This window comes from Ictalurus punctatus, chromosome 15 (assembly GCF_001660625.3).
Source record: "Ictalurus punctatus breed USDA103 chromosome 15, Coco_2.0, whole genome shotgun sequence".
In the NCBI taxonomy this organism is placed as follows: Eukaryota; Metazoa; Chordata; class Actinopteri; order Siluriformes; family Ictaluridae; genus Ictalurus; species Ictalurus punctatus.
This window is the reverse complement of record NC_030430.2, coordinates 4,134,509-4,157,500: the sequence shown is the minus strand read 5'-3', so window position 1 is coordinate 4,157,500 and position 22,992 is coordinate 4,134,509. Positions and strand designations below refer to the sequence as shown.

The following is a 22,992-nucleotide window of genomic DNA, read 5'->3' as shown; positions in this document are numbered from 1 at the left end:
GTCAGATAAAGTCTGTGTTTGAACATAGTATTGACCTTTGTACTGTAGGTTTTGCTTTTTAGAGTATTGTCATTTATTTAAGTTTTTCAGCAACAAGTTCCTAGTACTCCACTTTATCCATGTCTACCTGGCTACAGAACCAGATTTTAAACCATCTAGCTAATCATTAAAGCATTTTTGGCTATATATCCAAACTAACAGAAGTGGAAGATCACAGCATATACCAATTTAGAGTAGCTAATCCACCTACTGGCATAAATTTGGTAGGCCGCCAGAGAACCTGCAGGAAATCCACATGAACAAAGGGAAAATATGTTTACTACACACACACACACACACACACACACACACACACACACACACACACACACACACACACACACACACAGTAACCCCACTTCAGGGCTGATGTCCCAATGGTACCCATGATGATACAATTGTTCCTGCATTTATTTTCAGTGACCCAAGTCCACAGTGAGATAAAAACAGATTCTGAAGTGGTCCAGTACTAGTACCTTGCATAATCTCCCCCGTACTTCACTTTACCCTTGTCTCACTACAGAAATTTAAAGCCATCTAGCTAATAACAGTATTTTTGACAACACATCCAAACTAATGGAAGTGGCAATTCACAGCATATATAAAAATGTCAATATTTATATACAAACCAAAAGTATGGAGATTTTAATATTCCGATAGTTACTTTATTTTATTTTTTTTAAATGTATTTATTTTTATTTAATAAAATTTGTCACAAAACACAGGCAGGCAGGCTTTTTACTGTCAATCAATACAGACCAACGAAGGACAAAAGAAATAAAAGCAATATACGGTATGTTTAGTATATTATTCTCTTCAGAGCTCCAAGATTAATATTAATATTTAGCTAAAACAGTGTAAGACATACACACAAACATGCTACAAAGAGGAGTACCAGCACTTTTTTCTCCACTTCAAGCTACCAAAATTAAATCCAGTTACCATCAGTTTAAAAAGGTTAGAGCCCGGAAACACTCCAGCACCGAGCTGAATCGAGGGTCAAACCTCTCGAGATGATTACATACAGCTTATCAAGCAATTTAGCACTATTAGTTTGCATTGTGAATTTTGCATCATGAGTGCGTTGTCTGTCTGATTAGGAGTAGGATTGCAGACCTTAGCATCTCTAAAACAATGTGAAGTGCTTCATGTAAGCCATACAATGAGAGTAAATTCACAGAGCATGACGTGAGTTTAGTCGCTGTCACAAAATGAGTAATAGCTGCACTAAATTGTTTTCATCACTTTCGACCACAGAAATGCAATAGAGGCCTAAAAAAAAAAAAAAACAACACACATTTAAAGTGCCCTCCACTAATATTGGTACCCTTGGTAAATATGAGCAAAGGAGGCTGTGAAAATTTGTCTTTATTGTTTAACTTTTTGGTCTTTTGTTAAAAAAAAAAAATAAATCACAAAAATACTCTGCTCTCATGGATATCAAACAATTGCAAACAAAACACAGGTTTATCAAAAAATATATATTTGTTAAGTATAGGTGTGCACCCTTTTAGTCAATGCATTGTGCTACTTCACTTTACCAAGATAACAGCTCTGAGTCTTCTCCTATAACGCCTGATGAGGTTGGAGAATACATGGCAAGGGATCTGAGGCTGTTCCTCCGTACAAAATCTCTCCAGATCCTTCAAATTTCGAGGTCCAGAACCTTGATTTTTCATGAGGTCACCACCTTGTACTCTGGCTGGAGCTCTGCGGAAGAGACTACCTTGTGAGTCTTCTGCTGGTGCTCTGCCATTGCTTTCTTGTAGGGCCATTTGTGTGTACCCCAGCTGCCTTTGAAACTGTCTGGAGAGCAGAAATATGATCCTTGTACCCCAAATTTAATACAGGTTCTTTCCTTTCAGCCCTCGGTCTCACACGCCTGTCTATACCAAGCCGGTCTCTGTTTTTCACTATCTGGTTTCAATTCTGTTTTGCTCTCGACTCTGATTATCTGCTTAACCTGTTCCTGTCTGTCTGCACGATCGCCTGACCTTTGTTTGTCTTCGTTTTTGATCTTTGCACTACATTTTGGACTGTTAATCTCATTAAAGCTGCCTTACCTGCAATTGCATACATCTCTCTAAATCCATTACATAACAGAATACTTTGCCCACAACATGGATGCAGCAGGAAAGCAGAGGAAACTCCACACCAAGGAAACCAAGAAAACCATGCCAGCATTTAACTTAATCTTCAATGGGTTGCCATGGAGTTCCCAGGTTATTATGATGCATTTTTCGGCTACCCGGAGCATTTGCTGTTCCACTGCCAATTATATTTTTCGAGCCTGGCGAACCCCAAGACTGACAAGAGGCAGTGGCGTGGGTTCATTGTGTCCTGGTTCTTCAGCCCAGCCCACCAGTGGGTGGAATGTCTGGCCAGTACAAGATCCAGTGGACTCAACCATGTCACTCGGTCTGTGAAATATTTAAACATATTCCATTTTATATTTTCTCACAATTTTTTATGGAAGCCCCACAGTGCAAGTTGTAAAAGAAAGTTGAAGTGCTATGGCATTACTTCGACTTATTCGCTCATTATTCCAATTTAATAACATTATTTCAAGTAATTATCTTAGTATTTAGACATTACAACTTATTACTTCTTATGCCGTTTCCCAGATAGTAAGATACCAGACGTTGCTTTAGTAAACCATTTTTGTGTTGATTTATGTATGTTTTGATTTTGATATGTGTTTTGCGTTTGACTGCAGAGGCAGTCACGTTTTCATTTAATATCTGTTGATATTTCATAGAGTCCATGATGCCATGTATCCTAACAAAATGTCTAGGTCCTTTGGCAGAAAAACAGCCCCAAAACATTAAAGAACCACCACCATATTTAACCGTGGGCATGAGGTACTTTTCCATATGGCTACCTCTCTGTGTGCGCCAAAACCACCTCTGGTGTTTATTACCAAAAAGCTCTATTCTGGTTTCATCTGACCATAGAACCCGATCCCATTTGAAGTTCCAGTAGTGTCTGCACACTGAAGATGCTCGAGTTTGTCTTTGGTTGAGAGTAGAGGCTTTTTTCTTGTAACCCTTCCAAACAACTTGTGGTGATGTAGGTGACTTCGGATTGTAGTTTTGGAGACCTTCTGACCCCAAGACACAACTAACTTCTGCAATTCTCCAGCTGTGATCCTTGGAGATTTTTTATCCACTCGAACCATCCTCTTCACAGTGTGTTGAGACGATATAGACACACGTCCAATTCCAGCTTGATTCGTAACATTTCCAGCTGACTGGAACTTCTTAATTATTGCCCTGATGGTGGAAATGGGCATTTTCAATGCTTGTGCTATTTCCTAATAGACACTTCCCATTTTGTGAAGCTCAACAACCTTTTGACGCACATCACAGCTATATTCCTTGGTCTTACCCATTGTTATGAATGACTAAGGGAATTAGGCCTATGCGTTACCTCATATTTAGACTCCTGCAAAACAGGAAGTCATGGTAGAAGAGTTTCCTGTTCCTAGTTACCCAGGTAGTCTACAAAATTTTTAAAAATCAATGGGAATATACTTTAAATACATTTTTCTCATATGAATTCATAGGGGTGCCAATAATTGTTGCACACATATTTAACAAAGATTTTTTTTTTGATAAATCTGTGTTGTGTTTGCAATTGGTTGATATCCATGAGAGTACTTTTGTGATTCAAAATAGATCAAAATGTTAAACAATAAAGACAATTTTTCACAGCCTTCTTTGCTCATATTTACCAAGGGTGCCAATATTAGTGGAGGGCACTGTGGTCAAGGTTTTGGCTCTTAACACTTAAATTGATGGAACTCCATAAATGTCATAGCAGTCATTTTGTATGAATTTAATGTACTTTGTATACAATAACACAATAACCTACTGTCCATTATGTTACTAAAGTATCCCTATCAACACCATCGGACCAATAATTGAACCTAAAACGTTTGATTCACTGAAAACGATAAACGTGTGATTTATTAAGTCAAAATAGCTTGAATTTTATGTTTTTTTTACAGACAAATCTAAGTGCAGTTATTTTCTAAATATTATGCATTTGCCTTATATAGAGGCTCCTAAAAGTTTCCACAGATAAAGTGCAGTTTAATTACCCAGTATAAAAGAATATGTTATAAATCATTATATTTTCTGCTGATATAGCAGTGCCTTCATTTCACATTAACAAACTGCTGACCTATACTGAATTACAAAATATATACAAACAATTAAGACTTAATATTTCCATCTGAGTGACAGTACAGACAAATCATTATCTACTACTATCTATACATCTGCTGTTACTGTATTCTACTGTTTCACTCTACATTTTAATATTGCATATGCCACCTGTTTACATACTAGAGCACGTAAAGGTTAAAACACCTGGGGTCATGTTGTTATAGGAAAATAACCAACTAGCTTGTTCCTTGGAACATCCATGAAGCAAGCTAGTTCCTGTTATAGCAGCTATAAGCAGTTGTTCCTTCACCAGACTCTCTTTTTTTCTCACTCTTAAAGTTAATAAGGCAAAAACAGATCAACTGAAAAGTCCTACATCCTGAAGATTTTCCCGTGTCAGAAAAACTTAAAGTGACTCTGATGGATAAGCGGTATAGAAAATGGATGGATGGATTTTATGGGTTTTGAGGTAATTACATGTAAGGAGGAATTTCATTGTACTTTTGTGCACTGTGCCTGAAATGTGTTGCATCTGAATTCAGAATAAACTAGTTTTAATCTCAAGTCTTAATGGGCAAAATTCTGTGAGTCTAATGTTCTCTGTGATAGTACGGAAAGAAAAAAAAATACATACATATGTATTTATTTTGGTGGTAATCTGCAATGTGTAATTTCAGGCTCATTTGAAATGACCTAATATTAGTCCATCTCTAATAAATGTGAAGCATTTATTAGCAATAGAGCTCCTGCGAAGTCATCTTAGCCAATCAAAATTAAATTAAGTCTGACATTTGTGTACATGGTTCTTGAAGAATAAGATGGATGTGAGTATTGTAGCAGTTGTGAGGGCTCTAATCGTGAACTTAAAGTCAGTTATATAAACACTCAGACTTGATGAAGAGTCTCTTCTTCTGACTCTATAGGTCTAGAACTACTAATTGAAGTTAATTGAACCAAGACTTGCTCCATTCTCTGGAAAAGTGCATGGAATCTTGTTTTACAAGTGAACACTTGTAAAAGAAAAAAAAAAGTCTAATCCTTTAGGTTTCTGTAACCACTAGAGTTCAAATTAGGAAACTGCATAGCAACCAAAGTACAACGGAAAACACCGTAAATGTACGGTGGTGCTATTCGTGAATATTCTAATGTATGATAATTACGTGGAAAATCACAAGATGTTAATTTGGTGGAGTATCATTTGAACTGAATTTGAATCGGATTGCTCCCTGAAAATAAACAGTTTGCCATGTATGTAATTAAATCAAATGGCCCTTTTCAAGCCTGGTTAAATATTTGTTAATGTGAACTCTGATCGTTTCATCATTTCCAATTACTGTCAGGTACTCTCAGTCTCTGAAGGGCCTTTAAAGAATTTCACTGAATTTCTTTTAAAAAAAAAAAACACACACAACAGCTTCCCAACCGCATCCCGCTCTCAGACCCATGAACTTCATTTACCTTAGTGTAATGAGCCTAGAGAATTATTCTAAAGCCAGTCCTGTCTGCTGCAGCCCTGATACATCCTGACGTGGCATCCATTTGTTCTCATTTCGTGTGTGCTGCCGTCTTGGCTGTGCTCGTTTGAAAGACATATCCCCTAAGGGGACTCCAAATGGCACTTTCATAGAAAACACAGCTTCCTGAACACAACAGATTCCAGGAAATTGGAGTGATAACGTCTCTAACTACGTTAAATTGCCACTGGGGCAGATGCATTCTCAGTGCTGTAAAACACTACGTTTTAACCTCACATAAGCCAGGATGGAGTGGAAGGAATTTATTACAAAACTTCTCATCTGCATTATGGAGACACTGGACATGTTATAGTAAATATAATAAATCTATAAGCGTTAGTGGAAGAATGCTTACTTGAGAATTTTGTCTGTGATTCAAAGTGACAATCTGCTTGAATATAAAAGTGTTGGGTGGTATTGGATATTGGGGATAGATTAATTTCAAAGTTTCTTTTTTTTGGTTTGTTTTTAGTTTACACATAATTGACCTAATGGAGTTAAATATTATGCAGTTTATGAAATGGAACAGGTGTGTAGGGAGGAAGAAAAACTTGAGGGTCAGTGGCTCTTCATGACTGGAGATGAACTTCGGAATAATGCAAATGGGTTCCTTTTGGTGAACAGTGAGCCATCGGGTGGCTTTCATTAAAGAGATTGTCATTCTTGCAGCTTCTACCAGTTCCATACAATACCTCTGGTGTTCCATCTTAACCACTGGGTTCTTGGTCACCTCCCTGAATAAACCCCTTATACCTTGTTTGCTCAGGTTGGATGGATGGCCTGCTAAATGAGGAGTCTCTGTGGTTCTGAACTTCTTCAATTTAAAAAGGACTGAAGCCACTACCTGGACCTTCGTACTGTACCTGCAGAACATTTCCAGTTGTTTTCCTCAAATCTGTCTTGACACAATCCATCATCATAGGTTTAAGAAAAAAATCTCTTTGGCTTGTTTTTTGCTCAGTCAGCGTCACAAATTCCAGGTGCAAGAACAATCAGGCACAATCATAATCAAGCAGACAATGACCAGTCAGAATAATGCAGAAAAATCCTAATCACAAACCCAAAGGATTGGGGAAATGTCATACCCAGGAAATCATCTGACCTGGATTTTAAAAAAGGACAAAATCTTACAAAGAACATGTGAATGTTACTTGTTTAAATACACTGAGATAATGACTAGAACCAGGAAACAGGTGTGTTAGAGCTTAGGTGAATTTGATCAGTGTGATGTTCGATCAATGTGAGAGCTGGCTCCTGGATCAGCAATGGAGCTGGATGTGACAGGGCGCTGTGGAGGTTTATGTGGAGCATATTTCTTTCCGAATCATGTCCAAGTAACTGAATGTACCACAGGTGAATGTTAATCAAGTTGAAGAAACATTTCAAGGACGTTCTAGAAATGGGATATACTTGAGATCAATTGCAAGTGTCATTCAGAGGCTCCAAGAACTTATGTAAACGTGAGATTTCCATTTTGGATTGTTAATACGTTTACAAAACTTTGTGAAATGCTTTTTTGCTTTTCCATGATGAAATGTAAACGAATACTTTCTAAATGCAGTGTAATGAAATTAATATACTAGCTATTACATCTCCATATCAGAATACAGATCTTAAAAGGTTTTTGCATAAGCCCTACCAAGGAGCTTTAACTGCTTGTCGTATAAATGTCTGCCATCAGCATGGCCTTAAGTAGCAGCTGTATTTGCAACTAATTTGATTGCATTGCGCTTAGAAAATCACTGTAGAAGGTGTTGCTAATGCCAACGACGCCTTCATTGCTCCTGTCAAGCAATTACCCTCAAGCTTTTGTATATCACTAGGCTGTTCACTAGGGAGCACTGAATCGACATAATGTGCTTTTCTTTTGTATTGTACAGCCCTTGTACAGAAGTAACCCATGCCGTGTTTGGGTGCTGAACTCTTAATGGCATTCTGGGGAAATACTAGGCCATTTCTAATTTCTGACATGAGAGAGGTTTTCTTGTTTATGCAACCTCTCTCCGTCCTACACTTACCAAGATTTAACCATTGCATAAGTTTGTCTCATTATGGGTTCAGTTCTCTGAAGACAGATACAATTGCAGCAAAACCAACAAGCTGGACCTCTGGGAACTGAGAATTGTCTTTACAAAGAAAGCGATGTTATTCCCTTGGTTCAGCACAGCCTGGGGGAAATGACTAAGGTGTTATGGACTAGCAAGCCAAGGGACAATTTAGGCAGTAAACAGCCTGGTTCTGCTGACAATTGCTAACAAGATTATCACAGGCAAGCTAGTCAAGCCTGAGCAAGTGATTGTGTAACTTCTAATTCTTCACGAGCTCACGCAAAGCCGATTAAATGAAGCTTTTGTCCTTTGATAGAACTTTCTCTGGCTGGCCACCAACTCTGCTTTCACTCAGTCTAATCCATGACTCACTAAAAGAATCTATCAATCAACAGCTTACCTAACATGATCTGCATGTGGCATAGCTCCACAGCTAAATTATTTACACTGCCTAAATGTTATTTCCAGGGCTGGCTTGTGTAAATGTGAAAACAGGGCTAAGCTCTTGCTGTCTTTCCTCAATAAAAAGACATCAGTATAAGGTTTCAGTTCTGGCATCCACAACAGATTATTTGTCTTAATGGAATATTACTTAGGATGTTTGCAGAACCACCAGTGGTGGTCAGGCTGGGGATGATTGCTTTGTAGCACAGACATTGTAGATCCATTCAGCCAATCAGTGACGGTGGTGTCAAGTCATTATGCAGTTAAAAACCCACTAGAATTTATTTACATTTGAGCTGATATTTATCTATGCAGCTGCTTTTAAGTGTACATGTAAAACTTTGCCAAATATCATTCTTAATCTGCCATTGCAGAGAATTCATGTTATTATTCAATGCTCAGCATTTCATTGTCAATCCATTCCTAGATATTAGATTTTAGCCCTCCCATTTTTTTTTCCACAACCAGCCATTACTGGTTATTTCCCCCTTTGTGGTTTTAGTTTGAAGGAGACAAATGGGTGTGCACCTGCAAAAGATGACTTCCTTAATAGAGAAGACCTTTTACCAGACTAAATTAGAGATCTGCATACAGTGTCAGTCAAGATAATCAATTGGAAAATGAACTAGAAATGCCTCTAAATCTGCAACCAGTCTAATTTGAGTTGTCTGAATAAACGAGTCAGTAGAAGGAATCTTTCCTCAGAAATATCATAAAGGTTTCGCAAAGCACACTAAAGGATTTTTTTTTGGTTTGGCGCTCTGAGTAACCATTAAATATGTGAAAATAATGTGTGTAGAATGCATTGGTGGTGCACTCTGTATAGATGCTAGTGCTGACACTAGGTTCACATAGTATTCATGGAACCATATTCTCATTCATTACAGCACCAATCTGGCAAGAAATGACCTTGTAATTTTCAACAGGAAAGTGGGAGGTACTGATGAAACAATGAGAGCCAGTAGAGAAGTCCTCAAGAATGAAGTGCTCTCAAAATTAGACTGCAAAGAAGTTCTTAGACTGCATAAACCTTTTGATTTTTGCCATACAATCACATACTGTACAATAAGGCTTTGTGTGCTTATGCCACCAAGTTCACCATACTTCTCCTCCTGTTATTCTGTGTACTTAAAAATTGCTATCTAATAACTACCCATACTATTGAATATTTATTACATGGTGTTGCCCATGGCATTCTGTTAGAACTGTAGCTTTGTAAATTCATCTACTCTTACACTTGTCACACTTCACTTACCAGCCACTTTATTTTGAACACCGAGTAGGACAGCCTGAATTCTTTGTGGCATGAATTCCACAAGTTGTTATTGAGGAAATATTTCCTTTGAGATTCTGGTCCATGTTGACACGATTCCATCACCAAATTGGTGCAGATTTGTTGCTGCGAATCTCCCGTTCTACCACATCCCAAAGGTGTTCTATTGGATTCAGATCTGGTGACTGGGGAGGCCACTGAAGAACACTGAACTCATTGTCCTGCTCATAGAACCAACTTGGAATGACTTGTGGTTTGTGGCATGGTGCATTATCATGCTTCAAGCAACCATTATAAGATATAAAGGAATGTTCCAAGAAATCATTCCCCGGACTGTTACACCACCAGCACCAACCTGAACGTTGGAAAAAAGACAGGTTGGGTCTATGGATCCATGCTGTTGAGACCAAATTGTGACCCGACCACCTGCAATACACATCAGAAATCAAGATTCCTCTGGCAGGAGTAGAATCTGATGTGGTCTGCTGCTGTTGTAGCCCATCTGCCTCAACGTTTGGTGTATTGTGCTTTCTGAGATGCTTTTCTGCTCATCATGGTTGTAAAGAGTGGTTATTTGAGTTAGCCTTCCTGTCAGTTCAACGCAGTCTGGCGTTAAACAAAACAACAGTTTTGTTTAAAGAGAGACAGGCAGACAAATCCAAAACGTGATCCAAAAACGTAATCCAGGAACATGCAAGGTTCAGGCGATCGGCAAACAGGCATAAACGAGGCAAGGCAGGAATCAGAGTCGTGGTCACGGGATACAGGGTCAATATACCGAATATTAAACATAAACTACGAGGAGGGACTGGTAGCGGAGAAACCAGCGTGAACTTAACTAACGAAACTAAACATGAAACATGACATGAACTAAGACTATGAATCGAAACAGGAAACATGACACTATGGACAGTGACTGTGGTTCTCTATCGTAAGGCCTCTAAACTAATCGACTATAACTCATTCAACATTCCGCGTTGTGTGATGGGAGGCGCGCGGTATATATGCGGAGATAATCAGCCTCGTAATTGCTGACGGCTGAGGACGATTCCGACACACGTGAGACTACAACCAATGACAGAACGGGGAGGAGACATGACAGAAACATAAACAAATGCACGTGTAGAAATGTCACGATTGTCCACAAGGGAAAAGCAGGTGCTCGCGCACCTGCTCGTGCACGCGCGCTCACATGCTCCACAGCGCGCTGCATAAAGGGGAACTCGTGACAGCGATTCTAATTTGACCTCTCTCAACATGATGTTTCTGTGTAAACTCTAAAGACTGATGAAATGAAAAAGAGATCATTGGTTTCTGAAATTTCTCAAAAATACCCCAGTAGTGGTCTGGCACCAACAGCCATAACAGGGTCAAAGATGAACTTTTTTCCATTCTGATGTTTGATGTGAACATTAACTGAAGCTCTGCATTGAATTGCTGCCACATGATTGGCTGATTAGATAACTGCAAGAACGAGCAGACATACAGTAAAGTGTACATAAAGTGGCGGGTGAGCTGCATGTTATGTAGTCCTGTTTTCGGAGCCCACATGGTATTACGGCTTGATATTTTACCCCACTGCTAGGTCAGAAAAACATTATTATTCCTTTTTGGCTTTTGCACCTTTCCATGAAAGATTTGTGTTCCATTTTGAAGGCTATTATTTGCACCCTTTGTTCACAGGGCAGAATGACCCTTTTATCCGCCTCTGCTTTTTATCTGCCACTTCATACTGGGCTACACTTCTACAGACCTCTCATCAAGGATTTAGGCTTATGGAGGTAGGCCAGTTTAGCCATTCATATGCACGCAGCATACTGTATGCTCCAATATCAATGAGTCAGCTAGCATGTTCTTGAAGCGTAGCATGTACTTAAATCGTTCAAATTGGTTCTCAGCCATCTCTCTCCTGACAGAGCTTTGCTTTGCTCCGCCTTGTTCTCTCAGGCACACCACAGTAACAATTACACCGGTGTCACGAAGACACGTAATAATCATGCAAATTAGCCACCTCTGCTTCTGCATTTGGTTTGCCATCAGTGCTGCCAGAACCACAACTGGACGTTATTGTGCAGACTGGCTACACTCCAGTTCTTGCACTTATTGGTAAAGAAGAAAGCACTGAGCATGCATGCATGCATTATAGAAAGCTTTTTTTAGGACAGGGAGGGGAGCATGATTAACTCAATGCTCTCCTTGTTCTGTTTTTGATGTTTAACTGCAATGCGCAGCTGCTTGCTGTCCAGTTGTTATCCAGTGTTATGCAAAGCAGTAGGCGCCAAGAATCTAATGAATGATCTAGTGATGCTAATGTCCTCCAGCAGCAAAGGTTTGGTCGTAATAAAATCTAACGTGAGCCAGAGAGCATGAGATATGAACTAATAATAGCCAGTGTTGTAAGCCTGCGCTTCACCTGCAATTAGCCATCAATCACTTTAAGGCTTAGTGCTTATTTCTAAAAGATTAAGGGTTATTGTCTGTCTGGGTTGAACATCTGAAAACAATCTTCCATTTTTATGAAGAAATGAAGGGATTTTATATCTCTACCACAAGTGTATCATTTATAGACATCTGCAGACTATTAATGGGCGTGTTTGTCATTCTCTATAAATCATTCCCAGTAGTGTTACAAGGTGTGCTCTGATACACAGTCACAGAGGAGCCTCTCACAGTTTAGCCTTTCCGCTTGACCAATCCGAGGCTTTACATGTACCGAACCAGTCTTGAGATAATCAACAACTTGAGTTTTTGAAACACTCAGGTGCCTTGTTTAATACTGCATTCGTGGTTTAAAGACACGTTTCGGTCTTGCTTTTAAAAGCCAGGCTGTGACTGTTGACAGCTGTTACGAGAAAAAGACAGCATAACAGCATACGCTGTTTGTGTAATGTATGGCCAAGAGAAATATCACTCTGATAGCTAAAAACACTGCATATGGGTTCCTGGTTTTGGCCCTGCTGTTAGAAATAACATTTGTATTTGCAAACCATTTTTAACCAAGAAATGAGTAATACATTGTAAACAAATCTTCTGTAAAAGGGCCAGTTGACACATTTGAAATGGTATTTTTCTTGTTTTCACCTGGCTTTTTTTGCTCAGTGCTGAATTCATCTGCTTCCCAACAAAGGACACAGTCTTCCTTGCAGCTTGAGTGCTATGACATTTCTTTCGGGATCTGACAGCTAGCAATCTGCTTGTATGCAGTAAATCTGTCCAACAAAACATAGAGGCTCAGTTCATGGTGTGCTTGAGTTCCTTTGATAGGCCTAAGTCTATTTTGGACTGACACTTTTTGTCATTTTTGTCTATCCGCATGTTCGCATGTCAAACCGAGGTAAAACCGGGGTCCATCTTCACATTGTCCAGAAGTTCCCTATCTTCTGTTGGCTTATTTTAGCATTATCAAAAAAAAAAAAAAAAATATATATATATATATATATATATATATATATATATATATATATATATATATATATATATATGTCTCTATACTAGACATAATGTGGTTTCACAAATTCCCTTGGACGGCATACTGTTTGTAGATGCTGGGTGTGCAACCAAAAACAAATACATTCTTCAACCTGAACAGATAATGTGTTTTAAATGAATACATAAACAGACAAAATACCTTGCACTACAGTTTTTTGTCTGTTTGTTTATTACCAGACTGGATTACAGTATCCTCAGTATGACGGTGTGACGGGCTTCTCCGGAGGGAACGGCACACATACACTCGCCGAGCTGCACCCTTGTTAAGACTAGAGGTGGGTTTCCAGCAAAACTGGGCACAAGCAAATGGTCAGATCCATCCATCCAGCTATCCATTTTCTGTTCTGCTTATCCGACACAGGGTTTGCAGGGGAGCCTGGAGCCTATCCTAGTGAATATGGGGCACAATGCAGGGGACACCCTGGACAGGGTGCCAACCCATCACAGGGCACAATCGCACACACATTCACATGCTAAGTACTATTTAGAGATGTCAGTCAGCCTACAACACATGTTCTTGGACTTGGGGAGGAAACCGGAGTACCCAGAGGAAACCCCCAAAACAGGAGGAGAACATGTAAACTCCCCACATACAGGGCATTGACAGGAATCGAACCCCCAAACCCGGAAGTGCCAGGCAAACATGCTAACCACTAAGAGTCCCCCAAGTGGTCAGATATGAAGCTCAAATAAAGACTGTTAATTAAATTAGCTGGTAGTGTGTTTATATTTTGGGAAATAGAAGCATCTAAATCCAATAGAAATATGGCAGGCAGGTTCACACAGTCATAATAACTGCATGAGTGGTACTAAAGACAGTCCCATGCGCATCTCTATTGAGACCAATAATGAACTTGAGTACTGTAGCTGAGGTTGAGCCAGAATTCACATACCATGCTGACAATGCTGGCATTTCTACCTCTGTATTTTGTTTTGTATTTTCCAGTGTTTTCCAGGGTCATCATGGAACGGTTCATATTTGATTTGTATAAATAAATAAATAAATAAATAAATAAATAAATAATTCCAGTCTAGGCCACACCCTGAATACAGATACACATATTTAGAACATTAAACAGACACGGATACAGATAGTGGTATTGTGCTTCACCACCAGTAGATGCACCACTCGCACCACAATGCACCACAATGCTTCTGCAATATTTGCTTCCATCAGAATTCCTTATTTATTCCCATGGGTGAAAGTGACATGTTCCTGTGACACACCTCCAAAAAAAAAAGAGGAGTTATGCTATTTTTAGGATTATTTAGGCCCCAGCATAAAAAAAACCCACAAAATAATTTTGCGGTACTAAACACAAAAGCCAAACTCCTAGAATCCTAGGATTACAGTGAAATTACTGCATGGTTATAGTGCATGTGTGCTACCTATCATATACAAAGCAAAGTCAGTTTCCATACCACTCTAGCCTTGGGATACAAACTCATTAAAGCGCACTTATTATGATTTTTAAATGTGCCTAATTTTATTTTAAAGGTCTCATACAATGGGTTTACCTGCATCCAAGGTCAAAACACACTTTCATTTTCTCATAATTTACATTGCAGCATTACCTTTTTTCCCCACTGTCACAAACGACTCGTTCAATGATCCGTTCACTCTAAACTCCTCCTTTCAGAGATGCTACTATACTCTGATTGGTCAGATGTCCCAGTCCTTGGTGACTGGTCTACCGCTGTCGGAAAGGAAACGCCCACTACCATATCTAAGTTTACCGTATCTGTAATAATGTCGGTTTTACCATACAAATTTGAGACCAAGTCCGATAATGATGCATCGGAAGATAAACCCGAACCACCATCGCAAACACGACGAGAACAGGTCATTTGCCAGTGGTAAATTTGTATGTAGTTTTACAATAACGTGAGTTAGCCGGTTAGCAGAGAATAACAGCTAACAGGGGCAGTGGTGGCTTGGCGGTTAAGGCTCTGGATTACTGATCGGAAGCCCCAGCACTGCCAAGCTGCCACTGTTGGGCCCTTGAGCAAGGCCCTTAACCCTCTCTGCTCCAGGGGCGCCATATCATGGCTGACCCTGCGCTCTGACCCCAGTTTCCTGACAGGCTGGGGTATGTGAAGAAAACAATTTCACTGTGCTCTACTATATATGTGACCAATAAAGACTCATTATCATTAACAGGCTAAAACCTATGCATTTGGAACACTCAGTAGAAAATATATACATAAATAATTTATCATACTTTAAGGTTGTGATCCAGAGGCACAAAATGGTCCAAATAAAGTGGGTAATCCTTTGACTTCAGCTAGATTTGAGAAGCAGTCGTCAGTGAAATGACTTCAGCACAAACGAAAGTCGGTGGTATCGTTTTTAAAATGAATTCTAACCACTGACGCCACTGACTGTGCAAAGTGTTTTTGCTTTCGCAGAGCAGAAAACAGCGTCTTCTAGACATGAGCCTAACTCTATCAGGACGCAACCTCTACTGTAGTGTTTGTGGGCGGGTCAAAGTACACGTTGTTCGCGAGCAGCCAATGAAGACCAGAGGCGGGGTTGTTTGTTACCAAATTACGTAGGTTAGTACAGGAAGTAAGTCTGGAATCACTTTCATTTGGAAGTCAATAACTCCATTTGTCGTGAGCTTTGATTTTTGAAACTTTGCAGACATTTTACATTCACAAACAGCTCTATAACACACCACTTGAAAGGTAATATCTGGAAAAGCATAATAGGTGCACTTTAAAGTTCCCACACATGTGGCAACGTATGTCGGACCATAACTCGTCCAAGAGTACAGGACAGCCGTAACAAATAATCCAAAATGGCAGCTTGAAAACCTCTGTACGCACAGCCTTAACAATTTACTACCCCTAACAATCCTAATAATCTTTGTATGATTTATAATTAAGAAGTTATTTTAGTACAAGTATATCCATTTCCCTTAGCTCAAAGTAATACAGCAGCTATTTCATGTGTAACAGGGAGGCAAGAGGAACTCAGATCTGTCAGATGTGTGTTTAGCCTCTGCCTCACAAGGCATTTTCATCAAATATGAGCACAGCTGACACAGGCAGTTAGTCACACAGTAACACTGCCCTAAGCGGTGGAAAAGTTCAGGACTGGAGGATGAAATGTGCTACACCATTGTGCTCCAGTGTGTGCTCATTGAAAAACACGGTTTTCTACCTGAGTCACAAAATAGACCGTTATAGTGACCTTTTGGTTACCTAAATAAATGTAAACACATGATCTCAAGGTCCAACATGTATGAAACAAAACCAGTTTAAGGGTAGAGTAGATGTTTGTAGCTTTTCCTTTAGTCCAACTACATCTCAAAAACCACCCAATAAAACTAAAACCCAACAATATAAGGTATTATAAAAGCGGGATTCATATTCTTCTTTTTCGTCAGTCTATGTGTGGAGAACAAGGTCACCGTGGTACATACATATTTCTGATTTGCAGTATCAACAATGTGCCTCACCTGGTATGGCCATTATCCACTCCATAAGCCCCCTTTTCCTCATCCAATCTTGCAATATATCTTACATCAGAAATACCACCCACAGACTTGCTTTTTCCACCTGCAACCTTGTTCCAGTAAAATTTTACTAAAATTGGACTTGCTCTATTCCAATTCCATACGCTCCCATCCACCATCCTAAAGGGTTCTTTGGTTTGTAATTAAAAGTTGTGAGCGTCACGTTCCATAGAATTCTGAATGAATTTGACATGGATTTGAAGTGTTTTGTTTCATCATTCATCACAGACTTTAACAGATGAGATACATCTGTTTTGAACTTAAAGAGGAGAATAAACTCATAATTCTCCGTCTTTTTTGTCCCCTCTTTCGGCTGCTCCCGGTCGGGGGGTCGCCACAGAAGATCACCCGTCTGCATATTTTGATTCCAGCACATGTTTTACGTCAGATGCCCTTCTTGACGCAACCCTTCCCACTTCCAGGCTTGGGACCAGCACTGAGAGTGCACTGGCTCGTGCAGCCCTCCAGTACCTGGGGTTGGTTCCCTTACCCGGAATCAAACCCAGACTGAGAGCAACACCTGCTAGCCACTAGTCCACCAGGGAACCTAACAAATAATTCTCTGTCTAATCGCCTTTAAACGTTATGTTTTCATCATCACCTTTCTTCTTTTTTTATACAAGCCCTGGCGTCACTTCACAAATCAGACCTGAGAGTAAATGAAATGAAAAAATATGAAAGGCAGTGACTACTTTCCCCTTTCTACTAAGCAGACTTCAGCTAAATCATTTTCATAAATGTTTATGATTGGATAAGCCATGACTAATGATCTCCTACAGAAACTCTGCTGCTTCATGTTTTTTTTTTTTTCTTACATCTGTACAGTCTACCACAATACTTCGCTGGATCCGTATCCAGACCATGGTCCGACAGTTGGCCCATACGTAAAAACATCTATGTAGAACCACACAACAGATGGTTTCCCTTTTAGAAAGGTTCCAAGTAAAGCCATGTTAGGAAGCTACAACTATTAAACATCTAACATACCTTTGAGGGTACCTTATAGTATGGCTGTCAACATATTAATAATGTCTTAATGTAATACATTCTTTTCTATATCATTAACACATTTACTATCTATAGTAATAGATACTGGAATTGGGATGCTGAAATGGGTCCCCAGTCTGCTCCCGAGCTCCAGGAGTTTCGCAGGTTCTCCTTGTGTCCGAGTTCTTGGGTTTCCTCCCACCTCCCTGAAAACATGTGGGCACTGTGTTCTGAAATAGACTGGTGTCTCATCCAGGGTGTATTCCCATCTTGCGCACAGTTTTCCCGGGGCTCCAGATCTACCAGGATAAAGCTTTTACTGACTCCACACTCATCTTCTATGTTTAAAGGATGGAAAGAACAGCTGACATTTTAAATTCAGTGCACTGGGCTCCTGTAAGTAACCTTTATTACCTCGAGGTTACGGCATATTATCTTATTAAATGTCAGAAAATGTGTTTACATGCTCTGATTGTAACGTAAATCTTAGAGAGACACTATGCTGTACTGTATATGTTGAGCAATGTTTGCAGACTTAAACGCACAGATTGTATAGGGACCATGATCGCAACCATGACAGAATTGCTTTTTGAGTACTGCACAGGCTGAAACATTTTGAACAGCATGTTCGACATTACTCTACAGCCGAAGCCTCAACACTTTTCCAAATTTTTCAAAATGTCATCATTAACAACACAAAAATATTGAGTTTAATGACAATTCATTATTTGGCATCTCTAGTTTATACATCCTGTGTCAATGTAAAATAAAATAAAGTGCTTCTCATTGAATATGTCCTAAATGGCAACGTTACAGTACATTAAAAAGGCAGTTTACCGGGTTGGTTGAGGCTGTAGTCCTGGTTGGTAATGAAGAAGAGAAACTCCTCGCAGGTCTTGTGCTCTAAAAGGGGGCTCTCTTGCATGCAGAGGTCAGTTATGAGGGCCACCGCCTTCTCACACACCATGTCATGCTCCTTCCCGACGGCGCTCATGCTCCTAGACGCATCCTCAGTGTGACGGCGTGACGGGCTCCTCCGAAGGGAACGGCACACACACGCTCGCCGAGCTGCACCCTTGTGTCCACATGAACGCTGTGCTGTCTCTCAAGTGTATGTCTCTGAGTGTGTGCGTAAGAACATCAGCACAGAGATATGTGTGTCAGTGGTTGTAAGCGTATAAAGAGTGTGCAGTGTGTGTGTGTGTGTGTGTGTGTACTGTAAGTGAGTGAATCCAATAAGTGTATGTGCGCAAATGCGTGGGCTTAATGATTCATTTGTGCCCTCGGGTGTCCCAGAAGCAAGGATTGTTGCATGACATTAAAATTTGGAGCTGTGTAATGGGGACGCAACAGATGAGCCCAGCAGTGCGATGAAGTCGTGTGGAGTGCAGCGTGCGTCCCCGTGGCTCTCCCCTCCCTTTGCTATTTAATGAAAAACTCTTCTCTCTGCTCTCCTTCTCACCAGTGGGTTTGTTTTTCTCCGGTTGACCTGCCCCCCTGCTGCATGCATCCCTCTTTGCACCTGTTCCCCAGAGCTCTGCACCCTATAAGTGCCTGCTTTATGAGATTATACAGTGTGTGTAATATAATTACTACTTTCGGAAGACTATTTGTCACTAAACAGCTTTTTATTTGTGAAGCATTTCTAAAAGAATTCCCCCTGTGCTGAAAAAATAACTAAAACTCATTTACTTAAATGGAAGTCAAGGGCCAGGTGTTACAGAAAACAGGAATCATACACAAAGTTCATAGAATGGGTAGGAGAACAGGCAGACAACATTAAACTAGGATAACCCTCCATCCGTCCATTGTCTATATCCTACACAGGGTCACGGGGTGCCTGGAACCTATCCCAGGGGACTTGTGGCACAAGGTGGACAGGGTGCCAACCCACTGCAGGGCACAATCGCACACACAGTCGCACAATAGGGACAATTTAGAGATGCCAATCAGCCCACAATGCATGTCTTTGGACTGGGAGAGGAAACCGGAGACACAGGGAGAACATGCAAACTCCACAAACAAAGGGCGGAGGCGGGAATCGAACCCCTAACCCTGGAGGTGCAAGGCAAATGTCTTAACCACTAACCATGCCCCCTAAACTAGGATGACCTATTTTCAGAAATCAGGAGGGGTCAAAACCAGGACATACAAAGGGAAATAACAAACAGTAAGCATGGGAAACTAAGGCTTGGGAACGGCAGATAACTGTCATTGAAACAGTAGGGTAGAAACAGACAAACGAATCAAAGTGAAACACGGAACAGCGAGGGTAATAAACCAATGATAAGACAGGGGCGGAGACAGGACTGAAACCAAAACAAAGGCCATGACATACACAAAAGAACATCACGTGATCTCAAATCGGCACAGCACCCTGACCTCTCTTTAGACGTAAAAATAATGGCTTTTCACCTCCTGCAGTTGCAGGCGCAGTTGAAGGAGGGCTTCTGATTGAAACCACATTATATCTTACAAAGAGTCATACTTCTTTTATTCATGGTGGGGCCATTAAACAACACTCACGCTTTTGATCACCACATCAATGATACATGTGACGCGTGTGACGCATTTGCCTGATGCAATCTCTCTTTTCATACTCCTAGCATTAGAGTTCACCAATAAAATCAACAAGCAATGAATCATTACAGGATGTGCTGTTATTGGAAAATAGTTTTTTAAAACCCTTTCCAGCACAGGAAGGTCTTCACGACGTTTCCTGGTAACATGACAAGCTGCTTTTTTTCTTACTAACTTCAGAAGGATGTGAAGGGAAGACTGTTGGTAGTGGTGACAGTGTAAGTGTTAACGATTAATAACTTGTTTCATGGATGTTCCACAACATTAAACGGAACTATAAACAAACCAAAAACATGTTGTTTTGGTATATGACGGCTTTATTTAATTAATTACTAATAAATGTAATCATCTGTAAATCCTTGTGGTATACCAGCATGTTTTATTCCTTACTAGTAAATCTTTTTTCGTCGTCTGTGTACTTGTCGTCTGTGTAACAGTTTCTTCCCCTAAGACATCTGCAATTTTTTTTTGCATATTTCTTTATTCAATTGCTGCTAAAGCACCATAAACAAAACTGTATTAACCACCTGCATTATTGCTGCTAATTGTTGTCCTGTGCAGTAAATGTTGTACTGTCTTGCACTGTTGCACGTTTACACACATGCACTTTATGTAGTCCGGTGTACAGTATGTCTTTGTAGTTTTTTTTAGCTCTGTGTCATCTCGTGTAGCTCTGTGTTGTTTATGTAGCACCGTAGTCCTGGAGGAACATTGTTTCACTTCACTGTGTACTGTACCAGCTGTATATAGTTGAAATTGACAATTAAGTAGACTTGGACTTGAACTTCCTTTTACTTCTAAGTTGCTGCCGTCTCATTTGTTATGACTCATATTCTGCCTTCAGTTGATTCACTAAATCTCACTGGGAATTTTCGATGAAACACGAGAACAGAATTAATGCACATAAGGGCTGCGCTCCCAGCCTAATCAAGCTTTTTTTTGCATGGTTAACTTAATATTGCACTTTGTCATAATTGTCTGGGAGTTGTATAATCTTTGTGAAATGGCTGAAGTTTGTCGCTGACTAGTCAAGAGTTTGCCTGTTTCCATTAATCAGAGTTTTTCTTAGTTAATAAGCACCAAATCAGCTCAGTCAGATTGAGAAGATTCTTGGCTACAAAGCAGTCTTTCCATTTCCTTTTTCTACTGTGCCACTCTATATGACCCATAATGACCATCCACTTGTTTGTGCTTTACAGCTGCCAGTGGTTATGCCAGGTATGCTATTACACGCAGATAGAGAGTCTGGACGTCTGGAACAGTACATTTTAGACAGAAAACTAGTGGCGTTTCACCTTCTACAGCTACAGAAGTTTTTTATTTTGGTTTTCTGATGTCTTGAATCACAGTCTCCTTTTTTCATAACACATTTTTTTTAAATAATAATAATGATGCGTTTTTTTATTGTGCCGTTCTACACACTTAAGGTCGCTTAACAATTAGAAAGCAGACACAAATAACACAACACACACACACACACACACACACACACACACACACACACACACACACACTCCTTTTTTCACTTTTTCTCATGGTTAACAGCCACCACGTAGGCACCAGTGTGAAGGCTTGACCTCATGCTCTCTGTCACTTTGCATTTAAATTATAATCGCTTAGCTCCAAAGAAATCTTGCTCTTACTGTATGAGTTCAAATTCCTGTCGAATTTTTTTACACATATTATTTCTTAGCTGTATGGAATATTCGGATGAGCATCTTCGTTGATCCAGGGGTATCATTTATCAAAGCGTACGTAGACCAAGTTCTAAATTCGTGCATAAGAGCCGCCACTACATGCAAAGAAATTGGCATTTATCAAACACGCTGCGTACTGTCATGTAACGGATTTACAGAGACGGGTGCAATTGTAGGTAAGGCAGCTTTAATGAGATTAACAATCCAAAACGTAGAGCGAAGATCAAAAACGAAGACAGGCAAAGGTCAGGCGATCGTGCAGACAGACCTCAACAGGTTAAGCAGATAATCAGAGTCGAGAGCAAAACGGAATCAAAACTAGATAGTGAACAAAAGAGACAGGCTTGGTATAGACGGAGACAAAACGTAACGGAGCGTATACTTCGCGTTTGAACAAAGACACACAAGGGGTTTCAATAATCCATGGGATCAAGGGGAAAACACAAAACAGCTGATTACGTTGATGTAACGTAAGGGAAACAACCAATGACAATAAAGGGGCGGAGACAGGACATAAATCACATAAACATAACGTGGTTTAACAAACCATGTTTAACAAAGCATGCATACACATAGTTTACGCACAAAATTACGCTTATGCACAGTTGATAAATGAGACCCCAGATCCCCAGTGATTAAGTGCTTACTCCAAACTATTGAAGTGTGGATAACAGTACGATCCAACAGTTAAATTATTCCATTTAACCACACCCTGGTAGCTCGCTCCTTCCCCTTTTGGAAGTCAGACAATGAAAGCTAAATAAAATCTGTTTCATGGTTATAATTTACCCCTCTATTATTTCTATTGAATTACAACTTTACATTCAAGAGAGACTTTTTCCTCATGAACATTGCATTATATGTTTTGGAATTTGAAAAGTAATCCATGTTTTTTTCCCCCCTGCTTTTGTGGCGGTCTGGGAAACAACCCAGAAGCAAATGTCTAATTTCATCAGTTGACGAAAGGCTAATTTGAAAATATTTATTTAAAACAGTGTAGCAACCAACTGCTTACTTGTCAAAAGTGAAGATGAAAGAGAAAAGACTAATGATTCTACAATTAGATTTTTTTTTGGTACTTCTGGTACCTCATCTTCCTCCTTGACAATGAGCTCTGGCTGTGTGTAACAAAGATTTAATTTTTTTTTTTTGATAAATCTGTGCTGTGTTTGCAGTTGTTTGATATCTACGAGAGCAGAGTATTTTTGTGATTTTTTTTTTTATAACAAAA

The 22,992-nt window shown here is 39.8% G+C and overlaps 1 protein-coding gene across 1 annotated transcript in view; it reads right to left on the bottom strand.

The window, feature by feature from the left end:
- The window catches only part of syt6a (synaptotagmin VIa), an 82,510-nt gene extending 63,691 nt beyond the window's left edge, over positions 1 to 18,819 (bottom strand). Inside the window, exon 1 of the mRNA XM_017487861.3 lies at positions 18,322 to 18,819. Coding sequence (XP_017343350.1) covers positions 18,322 to 18,478 — 157 coding nt within the window. The 5' untranslated portion in view covers positions 18,479 to 18,819. The remainder of the gene's footprint in view (positions 1 to 18,321) is intronic.
- Between the last annotated feature and the right edge of the window lie 4,173 nt (positions 18,820 to 22,992).